General features: G+C 45.9%; 1 protein-coding gene across 1 annotated transcript in view; it reads right to left on the reverse strand.

Moving 5' to 3' along the window:
* Positions 1 to 8,406: 8,406 nt before the first annotated feature.
* Positions 8,407 to 12,286, reverse strand: part of NIPAL2 (NIPA like domain containing 2) — a 76,468-nt gene continuing 72,588 nt past the window's right edge. Inside the window, exons 10-11 of the mRNA XM_034763358.1 lie at positions 11,263 to 11,357; positions 8,407 to 10,943 (exon numbers count right to left, since the gene is read on the reverse strand). Of these exons, the coding sequence (XP_034619249.1) occupies positions 10,849 to 10,943; positions 11,263 to 11,357 (190 nt within the window). The 3' untranslated portion in view covers positions 8,407 to 10,848. The remainder of the gene's footprint in view (positions 10,944 to 11,262; positions 11,358 to 12,286) is intronic.

Here is a 12,286-nt window from a genome sequence, read left to right on the forward strand (position 1 = left end):
TATGGTTAAGGTTGCTCAACACTCTCCGTTATAAGACCAGGCGCTAGATTCACAAAGAGAACTTAGCATTGCTGAGAGTTGCAACACCTAACTCTTAGGCACCCTGTCACCCAGTGACCCTCGCTGCCTGAATTAAGCACCCCAGCTCCCGGTGCATTGTATGGGGAGAGTTAGGTGCCTAAGAAAGGGATTCTCAGAAGGCAGCAAGCTGAGTGGGGAGCCGCATAAGCTAGCCAGGTGTAATATGCAGAGGAAAGAGATAGGGTTTAGGGCCCAGATCCACAAGTCCCTGCTCCAATGACTATTTAATTATCTATACGAAGTGGCACAGCTCGAGCTGGAGAGACTGAAATGGTCCTTGCTCACTGCTACCACCACCTCCACGGGTACACAGGAGAGGCTGCTGCCTGGTAGTTCAGGCACTCACGTGGCTTCATGTCCCTGCTCCAAATTAGGCAGAGGCAGGGCCGGCGCTTCCATTGAGGTGACCTAGGCGGTCGCCTAGGGCACCAGGATTTGGGGGGGTGGCAATTCGGCAGCGGAGGGGTCCTTCCGCGCTCCGGGTCTTCAGCGGCGGTTCTGCGACAGGTCCTTCACTTGCTCTGGGACCCGCCACCGACGTGCCCCGAAGACCAGGAGCACGGAAGGCCCCCCCGCCGCAGAATTGACGTCCCAGGTGAGGTGCGTCTTTGGTGCCCACCCCCTCCATTTGAATACCCCTATAAAGATCTAGAACATTCTAGGCTGTTAGTGAAAAATGACGCCGCATATGGAATACCCGAAACATTTTACTTCAAACATTCTATTCTCTTTTGTCGCTAACAACCAAAACAGCACCCCAAGCCTGGTGCCTCCTCCCCCACAAAGCCTGACATCCCAGACAGTTGCCTGGGTAGCCTGTCCGTAAATCCAGCCCTGGGTTTAAGCCTGGGTCAGGTGAGTGCCCTCAGCACTGAGCTTTAGAATCAACTGGGACACACACACACATGAATGCCAATCAGCCAGCCCCAAATGTCCTGCCCACATTCCCCCAGCTGCCTTTTGTGCGGATTAGATGTGCTCCAATAATGCCAACTGGCTCAGGCCCCACATGTGAAAGGAGTGGGGGAAACACCTAGTTTGAGAATCTTGCAGGGAATGTGAGGGCCCTGAGCAGTCCATTAGCAATGGGGACGACGGGGTGGCATCCATATATGTAACCCCCTTGGGGTTCAAGAGCATGGCCCCTTTAAATCATTTTCCTGAGGGGGAAGTGCTGATTGTTCCAGAAGGAGGAAGTGCTGTTGGGGTTTAGGGGGAGCAGAGAGAGAGGGGAGACGGGTGAGCGACAGTGTGTGTGTGTATCTGGAGCTCCAGATAAAACGGCTGCTGCAAGCAGGCTCTCACAGAGTGAAGCAGCCAGAACCTGCCTGAAGCCCGGGAGGGACAGAGCGGCTGACCAGGGACACCCCAGGACAGGAGGAGCACTGTGCCAGGGAGGAACCACCCGAGGAGGACAAACAGGAGCTGGACCCAGTATTACTGCTACCCAGAGCAGCCTGGGGCTGTGATTACTAGGGCTTGTGACTTTGCATTGGAAATAAGAAGGGAGGCTGTTAGCTAGTTAAGTGGGGAGGTGGTTGCTCTGTGTGGCTTTGCAGAGAGCGGCAGAAGAGGGCACTGGAGGGGTTTGTTGGGGAAAGTTCACTGGCGCCGAAGATGATGAGGAGCACCCAAGATTCACCCCTGGACTGGAACTTTTCTCAGGACTCCTGAACTCTGTGTGCAGACACATTCCTGGGTGTCTGCCCTTTCAGACTGTGGCACCATTGGGCCTGTGGGGCTTTGTGTTGAATGCACCTCTGTTTTACTGGTCCCCCTATACTTCCCCCTGTTGCTTTTCTCCATTCATCCCTCTGTAAATAAATATTTCCCTTGCCTATATTCATTGTACTCTTCCAGTATCTGTGTGTTCACTCTGGGGGGTTTGGAACAGGTGCCCCTGGGGTAGAAGGATCTTTCTCTGCTGCATTCCTGCGCACACCTTCGCTTGGCCAGAGCAGACACCATCTTGGCCATGAAGGTGCTAAAGTTACATATATCTGTGACTTTGCATGTGCCTGCCAGGGGAAACTTAAGCAGCCAGGGGCCTTTAGGCACCTCCAGGGTTAGGTAGAACTCTGAGAGGCAGCTTTGTGAATGTCAGTGGTGCCTAAATGTTGGCTTTAGAAGCCTATGATCCTTTGTGAATCTAGCCCCCTGTTTACTTATAACTACGCCAGACTTCCACCATTTGGGCTGATCATTTCCATGCTGTGTCTGCCTTAGGCTGAATTTGTTTTGAAAGTTTCAGCAAAAATGGTTCAGCTGTTTCTGAGCATGAGCTTAGAGAAAAATACATTGTTTTACCCTGTTTTGAAAAAAAAATTGTACAGCTGTTTAGTTGAGAAGCTCTAGCATCTCCATGCTTTGGAGGAAGGACTTGAAATTTGGCATGGCAGCTGCTCTGGTGTCAGGGATGTGCCTTTTACAGGCCCTGGGGTGACCATTCACCCAAGTGCCAAGCCTTTGAAAAACTTCAGTTTGCAAATACTCAATAGCGATTTATTAGTGTTTGGCGGCTAAATGCCCTGAAGACTCCATCTGCAGGGGCTGAACTGGCCTCTCCTGGCTGCTGCAGCACTGGGCACAGTACTAAGAGCAGGGAAACTGTTTTTCTTGTGGTCTCAATGCTCCCTGCCTGCTGAGGCCCTGCCAGCATGGATGCAGCCTGATTCAAAGCAGAAGGAATAAGAGCTGGACAGGGTGGTGGTGGGAATAGGTTGGACTGGGAGCTCAGGCGGGAGGAGGCCGGGGGGGAGAAATACTGGGACGTCCTGGCACTGGCATAACCCCCTAGAGTAGACCAGCCTACACTGACAGCTGGGCTGTTTCTGTTAACGACATTGACAGAAGCCCTTTTCCAGCACCATAGCTGTGCCTACCCTGCGGGTTTTGTTGGCATAGCTACGTCGCTCAGGGATGTGTTTTTTCACATCCTAACCCATATGGCTATGCTGATGTAACTTTTAAGCGTAGACCAAACCTGGGACTTGGATTCTCAAGATGAAGACTGAAACTGCCTGGATATGGAGATTGGTACTAGGACAAGAAGCCAGGGTAGGGTGGGACTTTGGTCTGGTCTACACTAAAAAGTGAGGTCGACCCAGCTGTCACTTGGGAGGGTGGGGGTGAAAAATCCACACACCGCCTGAGGATGTAGTTAAACTGACCTAATCCCTGGGGTAGACAGCACATGGTCAATGAACGAATTATTCCATCAACCTGGCTACCGCCTCTTGTGGAGGTGGATTACCTGTGCTGACAGGAGAACCCCTCCCATCGGTATATGTAGTGAGTGTCTACACTGATGCAGCTGTAGCGTTTCACGTATAGACAAGCCCTGGGCTGAGGAGTTAGAAGTCCAGGGGGACAGATGGGATTGGCACAGGGATAGGCTGGACAGACAGTGTCAGGCTTGGTGGGAACAGGGGCAAAGATGTCTATTATGCCCATGAGTAAGGCTATGATTTAGTCACAGGTATTGTTAGTAAAAGTCATGGGCAGGTCATGGGCAATAAACAAAAATTCACAGCCCATGACCTGGCCATGACTCATACTATAAATCCCCCGGACTAAATCTTGGGTGGGGGGTGCTGCTGGGGGAACCACTGCTGGGGGGGACCCGGGGGCTGCTGCTGGGGGGCATCTGGGGGACCCACTGCTGGAGGGTGGGGGGTGCCATGGAAGGCCACCGCTGGGAAGGGAGCTGGGGGGAGGGAGTGCTGCTGGGGGAAGAGAGTGGCGAGGCCAGCAGCTCCAGCTCCTGGGGGCCACTGAGCAACGGCTGCACCAGCCATCCCAGGATGCTGCCGGTATCTGCCGAGAGCAGCTGCTCTGGCTGTCCCTGGGACCTCTGCTTGGGCAGTCCCCGGGGCCGGCTGCACTGGTCACTGCTTGGGTGGTCCCCAGGGTCAAACACAGAGTCCTACCAATGAGATCTCAAGCACCTCCAGAACCTGACACTGATGCCAAGATTCCTGTGTCTCAGCATTCATGAAACTCAGTATGTGAAACCCAGTCACCTACCGTGTCTCATCACCCTCAAGTGGGCTGGTGCACATAGGAGAAGAAAACTTATCTACCAATTCCTCTGTTAGCTCAAGTAATGGAGAGCTGTGCTGTGACTACAAAGGTTCTAACCCTACTGCTGACCCATAAAGGGGGTCAGTATGAGTCCACATGTTGGAATATGTTTTTTCCAAATTGCTTTTTAAAAAGGCCTAGAAAATTATAAACAACAAACTACAGTAAAGACCTGTTAAGGTTGCAAAGTCAAGCACTCAGCCGCTAGGAAATGTCAGCAGTAAGGTGGGCAGGGATTGTGTCCCTAGCCTGTTTGCCAGAAACTTGGAATGGGCGATAGGGGATGGATCACTTGACAATTACCTGAGCTGTTCATTCCCTCGGGCACCTGGCATTGGCCACTCTTGGAAGACAGGATACTGGGGCTAGATGGGCCTTTGGTTTGACCCAGTATGGACGTTCTTATGAGCCATTCAGCCTTAGTTTTGGCATTGCCTAACTTTTGAGTGCTTGATGGTTTTGCAACCTGAATGTTCTTTTATCAGTTATTTGTGTGTGATTTTATTGTTACTGCTGTGATCATCTGGACTTGTGAAAGACATGAAGGAAGAAACTTTGGCTGGCTTAGCTTAGTTTAGGTCTGCTCTGGCCACCCTATACTTGTGTAGGAAGCTCCTACTCACAGGAAAAGTCCATTGCAGCTCAATGAAACTACCAGGCTCAAAGGCTGCAGCATTAGCTCCCCGAACACATGCCACCGAGGCTTTGGAATAGCACCATATGAGAAATGCCATAGCAAGCTCACAAGGATGGCCAGGGTTTCTTTGCCTGTCTCCTTTTTCTTTGTTACCCTCCCTTCTGCTCTTTCAAAGGTGCTCTCTTCTGTGCCACAGTGGGGACTTTGTCAGTCACACTTGAGGAATGAGGGCACTCAGTAAATAGGAAACTAGGACTCTCTTTCCCTTTGGCATGGCCTGCCCTTTTGTGGTTTCAGTGGAAAACTAGACTAAAGACCACAGAGCTCTTTAGCGAACAACAAATGGCACAACAAATGGAGTTGAAAAGAATGCCAAGGTTGTCATTTCCCCATCAGTGGTTTGGATGGATTTCATCCTTGGAGAAACGTTTAAAATGCTTGGGGGCTGAAGCCTATCCAGGAAACAGGTGGTTTGCTTTACTAAGTGGCATGTGGAATGGTAAGTGAATAGTGCTGTGCCTGAGTCCAAACTGCAGCAGCTGTACAGCCATATACGCTGCGCTGCAGAAGGATATTTTTCATGTGATGCGTGGAAAAGAGCAGTAACCCTTGTTTGTTATATGAGGTCTTGCAGGACTTCATTGGAAAACAGCCAGTGTAACATGGAAAAAAAGCTGTTAAAAATGAGTCACCATAGCCACAGTTCTCCAGCATAGGCTTCAGTTGCAAATACTCAGCTATCCAGAGCAGATATGAATGCTTTATTAAAATCACAGTATCTACCACAAATTAAATTACTTGAAATTATGCTATTATAATAATATAATAATAATTTAAAAATATGAATTTAGACTAGTCATAGTACAGTCGCAACAGCAAAATAGTCATGCATGCTGTGTTGTGTAACATCACAACGTGCATTCCAAAACCACCAAGACACTCTATTCGGCGTGAGATGTTTTTAATCTTCTAGTCCAAAGTACTTTATATAGCACTTAATAGGAAAGCATAGTTTAAGAAACTAATTTTTAGTCTGCAACTTGATTAGGTAGTTTGCTACTATTTAGCCATTTGTTTTATCCGTATTGAATATTTATGTGTGCCTAAGATCAAGTTCAGAGGTAGCTATTTCGAGTCATATGAAGGAGGCTGATGATGCGTCTTCCGTCTCTACCTACTAGCACTAAGGTTGAAACTAGATTAGCATTTGGATGGTGCTGACGAACGTGCATTAACAGGCTACTGTGGCCACAGAAGTGTGATTTTTAACGTGTGCTAAATTGGTTCCAGTTTAAAATGCATGTTAAAGGCACATTCCCTTGTCTACACTAGTCTTCCACATCCTAGTCCAGCGAAGACCTTAAATACTTGGTGACATTAGAACACATATAGATGTATTACAGAACTTAACAGCTGGCATACTAGGGCTGAATTTAACAGTGATACAAGTCAGTTCAATCTACGCTGATGGTAGAGATGGGCAAATAAAAAAAAAATTCTATTTGTAATATGTTCACCAAAGCCAACATGCCATTCAGTCTGTTTAAATCTGAACTCTTTCTTCAAGCCTTTATGTGACTTTTCTTTCCATGAATGGTTGTAGAAGAACTTGGTCTTCGTGCAGATATGGGAGCCAAGCACGTTCATGCTGGAAACAGTCACCTGCTATCAGGGTTGGTGTCATGTCTCGGTCATCCAAACAGGAAACAGAACCCATACCATGTGACCAATCATACAGAATACTTCATGACAAATACTGAAATGCTTGCTATGAACAGTGACAACTAACAGTCCCTCAGCTATGTCCATGAAACATATGGGTTGAGCAGCTTTGCATAGTAAATAAATACGTGAGAGCAATAATCCGTTTGCAGCCAACAATATGCAATCAGGGCAAAAGCTAAATCCAATGCATAGGTAATTTGCAACCAGTAGACCTGCTCTACTCCTAGCCTTGAAAGTAGAAGGGCACCTGGCATCTGAATGAGCAGTTCAATTGGTGATTGACTAGGGTTATCCTTAGGCTTCATTATTATTCCTGTGGGGCTGGAATTCTACAGCAGAGTCAGATAGCATCCTTGTCTGGCTTATAGGCACAGAGAGTTGAGTTGCAGACCCCATATTTAGAAGAAAATTGATAACAGTTTTCAAATTAGACCTAACGAGAAAGTGATTAAACAGGTGGCTTTAACACAGTTTTATGTTAAATTAATGCATTATTGCAAGACATAGAGTTAATGCTTTAAACCTGCATAGCTTCCCGTGGCCATGAATGATGAAACCAATTGTTACATTTTGCTAGGTCACATCAGGAAAAATAGAACTGATTGATTTAAGCCTCCAGCACATGCACACACTTGCCAACACTCAGCTGGAGATTTCCAAGCCTGGAATAGGCATTGCCTCCCCTATTGCAATTTGCTGGAGACTGCCACCACTGTGCTTGCCAGAATTATTAAGCTTGTCAGAGAAACAGCATTGGCATTTGTCCTTTGTGCGATAGTTGATGTGCATAAATCCAAACTAGTGTTAACACAGGAACAGAAACTTGTCTCTCCCCCACCTTCTTTTAATTAATTTCCTTGAGGTTTAATAGTGTGCTTAACAGGCTCAGTAGTCTCCCTTATCCTCTCTAACATAGCGAGCCAAGAATAAGACAAAGACACAGAGGCTGTTAGTAGGCAATTCTACCTGCTAGTGGAAGTTACTGCTGGTAATGCATCACAAGGCAATAAAATACATCAACCATCACGATATTTCAACCTCTAGTGTTCCAAGAATAGATGCTCTGTATTTTTACAAGGGAACTGTAATGAAGGATATAAAGAGAATGAACTTAATGGAAATACTAAACATCACCGTTCCCCATGTAATCTTGTTTTCTTTGGACAATGTTTAATTGTTATTATTAGCAAAAAAAATCCTGACACTCTACAGACTGAGGACTATGGATGTGAACATATTTTAACAGTCAATGTAGTAATATGAGTAATCGATCCATAGTTTTAAGGCCAGAAGGGACCATCCGATTATCCCATTTGACCTCCTGACAAACCCACATCCTAGAATTTCATCCAGTTCTTCTTTGCATGATTGCACATGTCCATTCCACTTAAGGCATGTGCACATACAGCCCATTGGAGCTGGAGATGTTTTTCTCTTGGTGGTAGCTGTTGTGGCATGTTTTTCAGACCTAGAATCATTTATGGCTCTTTTCTGCACCCTCCCTGTAGTCACATCCTTTTAAAAATATGGACACCAGTACTGTATGCAGAATTCCAGCATCAGTGTCAGCATGCCTTATACATTTCCATCGACTCTGCAGATGGAAATACGAATGGGAACTACCCAGAGATGATGCTATTGCCTAGTGAAAAATGTAGGTTTCAGATTTACTATTACAGATGTAGACTAAGTGGCAGATTTTCAACTGCTCTGCTCCAACTCAGGGTACATCTTCACTACCCGCCGTATCGATTTATCTGGGATCGATATATTGCGTCTCGTTAAGATGCGATATGTCAATCCCTGAATGCGCTCACCGTCGACTCCGGAACTCCACCAGAGTGAGCGGCGGTAGCGCAGTCGACGGGGGAACCGCGGCCTTCGATCCCGCACCGTGTGGACCCCAGATAATTCGATCCAAGATACTTCGACTCCAGCTACGCTATTCGCGTAGCTGAAGTTGCGTATCTTGGATCGATCCCCCCCAGTGTAGACCAGCCCTCAGTGAGAGGGGGAGTGAACAGGGAGCATAACTAGTGCAATCTGAAATTGACTAGAAGCCAATTCTAAACAAAGTGAAACTGAGAAGTTTATTTTTTTGGGGGCAGTAATAATGAATCCCCTTTACTATACATTACAATAGTATAACGTGAACTTATGTAGATTAACTGATGTGTGCCTAAATCTCTATATCAGGTCTGATAACCATTGTTAATTGTGTAATTACATATCAGTGGCTCCTAGAACTTTTAATCAATATATCAATTTCAATTACACTTAATTTTACACCAAAAGTTACCCCTCCCCATCTATAGAACATCATTTTATTTTTTATTAAATCGTCAGGAGGTGACGTGTCACACAGAATTACAGTACTTTTAAAATAAATAATGGATTTACCCAGAGACTTTGCATCCAATTTCCAACTGTCACTAGAAAATCCTGGGAGAATTTCCTCCTTCACCCCTCCCAAATTGTGGAAACAAATTTCAGAGAGGTATCGGCTGCCAATATTTAAAAAAATAATATTTCTAGGAAATAATAGCAATCAAAGTTATAGACATCTTATTTCCATCTTTAGCACACACTTTCACTTGACAGGTAAAAAGGATGCTTAAAGTTGAGCTACAAAGGAAAGAAAAATTCAGTTCGTGCCCTTTTGATTCTTTAGGGTGTGTTAAAAAAATCTGCATTTTTACCGTAGATTGATCAGTAATGTAAAGTCTAGTCTTTCCTGTTTTTGCTGGAAGACTCATTGGGCATCTGAGAGATATAGATGGGTGGCTTCCTCAAACTTTAATAGAAAAGTGGGGAGGGTGGTATTGAATCCATGGGTACATGGCTCTATCCCAATTTGCAAAAGCTTAAATCATAAATAATAAAATGCCATAAATCTTGGATGTAGGAAGATTAATGTATAGCAAAATGTACCATTCTCTAGGTACTTCAACATGTCTTATAAACAAATGACAGTGTTAAACTATTGAAGTCACTTTGACTGGATCTCTTCTAAAATAAAAATACTGATTACAAAAATATTGTGTTTAAAGGAGGCATCATTCAGCAGACCCCATTGAAGCTAGCTGCATATGATATATGACATGCACTTTAAAAAGAGCAAAAGTATTTTGTACAAGGTTCAAATAGTAACCCTGAACACTATATAAAGTGCTTCTTCTTTCCCCCCAAAGCACCCAACTAATCCTCACAACATGCCCATGAGGTAGATCAGTATTATCAGACAGAAGCAGAAACTGAGGCTGTGTAGCTCCCTATGGCCATAAGTAACTTTCTCCGGTGAGTCAGCAGCTACAGTAGGATTACGACTTTCTGATTCAAAGCTCCAAACTCAGTCTGTATCACCACAGCTGCTGCCAGTACTAGCTCTCTAGCTTAATGCAGGGAAGTCTTTTTAGGAAGGAAAAAGATATATTTTAGCCCAGTGGCTTATCCTTCGAGATTCTGATTCTTTTACCCACACAACATTTTCGTGGACTGGGCCCCATATATTGAACTCACTTTTTCCCCAGCCGGGCCTATTCAAAATACAACAGCAGTGGAAGTTTGGCTTCCCATTTCTCTATTGGAATAGTGTGTACCCTCTTCAAAATCCCCACCAAAAACATATTTTCTAATGAAGACAGAGGGGTCAAGGCTCAGAACGGATTGTACTGAAATAGCTGCTTGCTGCTCCAATCCAGCAGGACAGAGACAAGCTCCCCTCCCAGAGGACTCCTTTGGAGGAATTTATAATGCCAAGCCTTTTACCGTATCTCAACATAAATTACATATCATGTGTATGCATCCATTTTATGTATTGGAACAAATCCCACTCACCTTACTCACATGTGTAGTTCCTTTGAAGGTAATGGGACTAGCTGTATGAATAAGGTAAGCAGGATTTCTCCCAATGGATGCTTACATAGAAACACACTATATTTTGATGACTGATTTTTAAAGGAATTAAGCACCTATAAATGCAGGCAGGTGAAATGGGTGCTTTTGAAAATCCCACTATATGGCTAGTTGCATCTTTAGACATCTAAATACCTTTAAAAACCTGACCCTAAACCACCAGTAAAAGATATTTTACCAGGAAAATGTCCAGCTCCATTTAATGGTTACTAGCTTAATAGCCCTCCTTGCTCATCGTAACACATTTGTGATAGGCAGGGGATACTTAAGGATACTTAAATAACACGAAGGATTCTCAACATAAAACAACATGACACACACACTGAATATATGCAATCAACATGGGGTGATGAATATGATGTCAATGAATAGAGAGTTCCTCTTGTTCACTGGAATTGAAGCTGCTCTTAGCTCTGAGCACTCGTCCAGTCATCTTCATCATGCAAAGTGCCGTAGGATAAGCTGTTTGAATCCGGCTGTATTTTGTCAATCTCTTTTTTCCCTGTGGGAAACAAACAAACAAAGATCACAATCCTGCTAATCCATTATTTTTCTGTTAAAGGCTCCTCAGGCTAGACACATTTTGTTTTCCTTTGATAGGCTGTGGAAATAGTTAAGAAACAATTTAAGAAAGTCTTTGAAAAAAATCAATTGGAAATAGGAATAGAAATGAAGAAAAGTATGTTTATTAAATATGATTGGAGAATATTTCTGCTTCAATTCTCTCCATTCATTCCCCACTCCATTACCTGATGCTTTTAGGCTTTTAAACATAGATGATTGGCAAATATTTAACAAAGAACGTCCAAAACCATGCTTACCAGGAATGTGTCCGCAATCAATATAAGGAACTTGCAAATGCTCCTCTTCTTGATTTCGTGTGATTACAAACACGCCAAGAAATGACAGAAGACACCTGCAAAGGCATTGTGAAAATAAGGTTAGAAGCAGCTCATTGCATTTGAAGTGTGGGTCTTGTCCTGGGCAGTGCCAGCTTTAGCAGGTTTGCAGCCCCACATCAGGTCGCGAATTGTCTCGCACCCCCCCACCGCCCCAACTCCACCCCTCCCTGCCCCATTGGATCCCTCTTGAAATCCCCACCCTGAGCCCGCCCCCAGCCCCGCCCCATTGGATCCCTCCCCAAATCCCCGCCCTGGCCCCGCCCCCGCCCTGCCCCATTGCGTCCCTCCTGAAATCCCCACCCTGGCCCTGCCTCTTCCCAAGCACGCTGCATTCCTCCTCCTCACCCCTCCCTCCCAGGCTTGCGCTGATCAGCTGTATAGCGGCGCAAGTGCTGGAGGGAGGGGGGAGAAGCAGGACGCGTTTTTTTTTTTCCCCCGCTCTGCTGGCAGCCCCGGACGTTTCGGGGCCCTCTTAGGCGCAGGGCCCCATTCCGGGGAATCAGCCGAATCGGCTTAAAGCCGGCCCTGGTCCTGGGTATCCGTGTTTCTCTCTCAACAGCTTCCATATCTGAGCTGCTCAGTTTACAAGTAAAGAGAATTAGTTTTTCATGACTGGCAGCCCAGCAAACTCATCCAGGGCTCAGTGGGTCTGTCTAAACAGCAAATAAAAAAACATGGCTGGCCCATGCCAGCCGACTCAGGCTCGCCTGGCTCAGTCTGTGGGGCTATTTCATTGCTGTGTAGGCTTCCGAGCTCAGGCTGGTGCCTGAGCTCTGGGACCCTCTACCCCGCAGGATCCTAGAGGCCAGGCTCTAGTCTGAGCCCAGACGCCTACACAGCAATGAAACAGCCCTGAGGTTTTTCTTTGCTGTGTAGTCAGACCCAATGTCAGGCTGGGCTCTTAAGTGGGAGTGCGGTTTGAGAAGGTAACAAAGGTTCTGGG

Source organism: Trachemys scripta, chromosome 2 (assembly GCF_013100865.1).
Source record: "Trachemys scripta elegans isolate TJP31775 chromosome 2, CAS_Tse_1.0, whole genome shotgun sequence".
Lineage (NCBI taxonomy): Eukaryota > Metazoa > Chordata > Testudines > Emydidae > Trachemys > Trachemys scripta.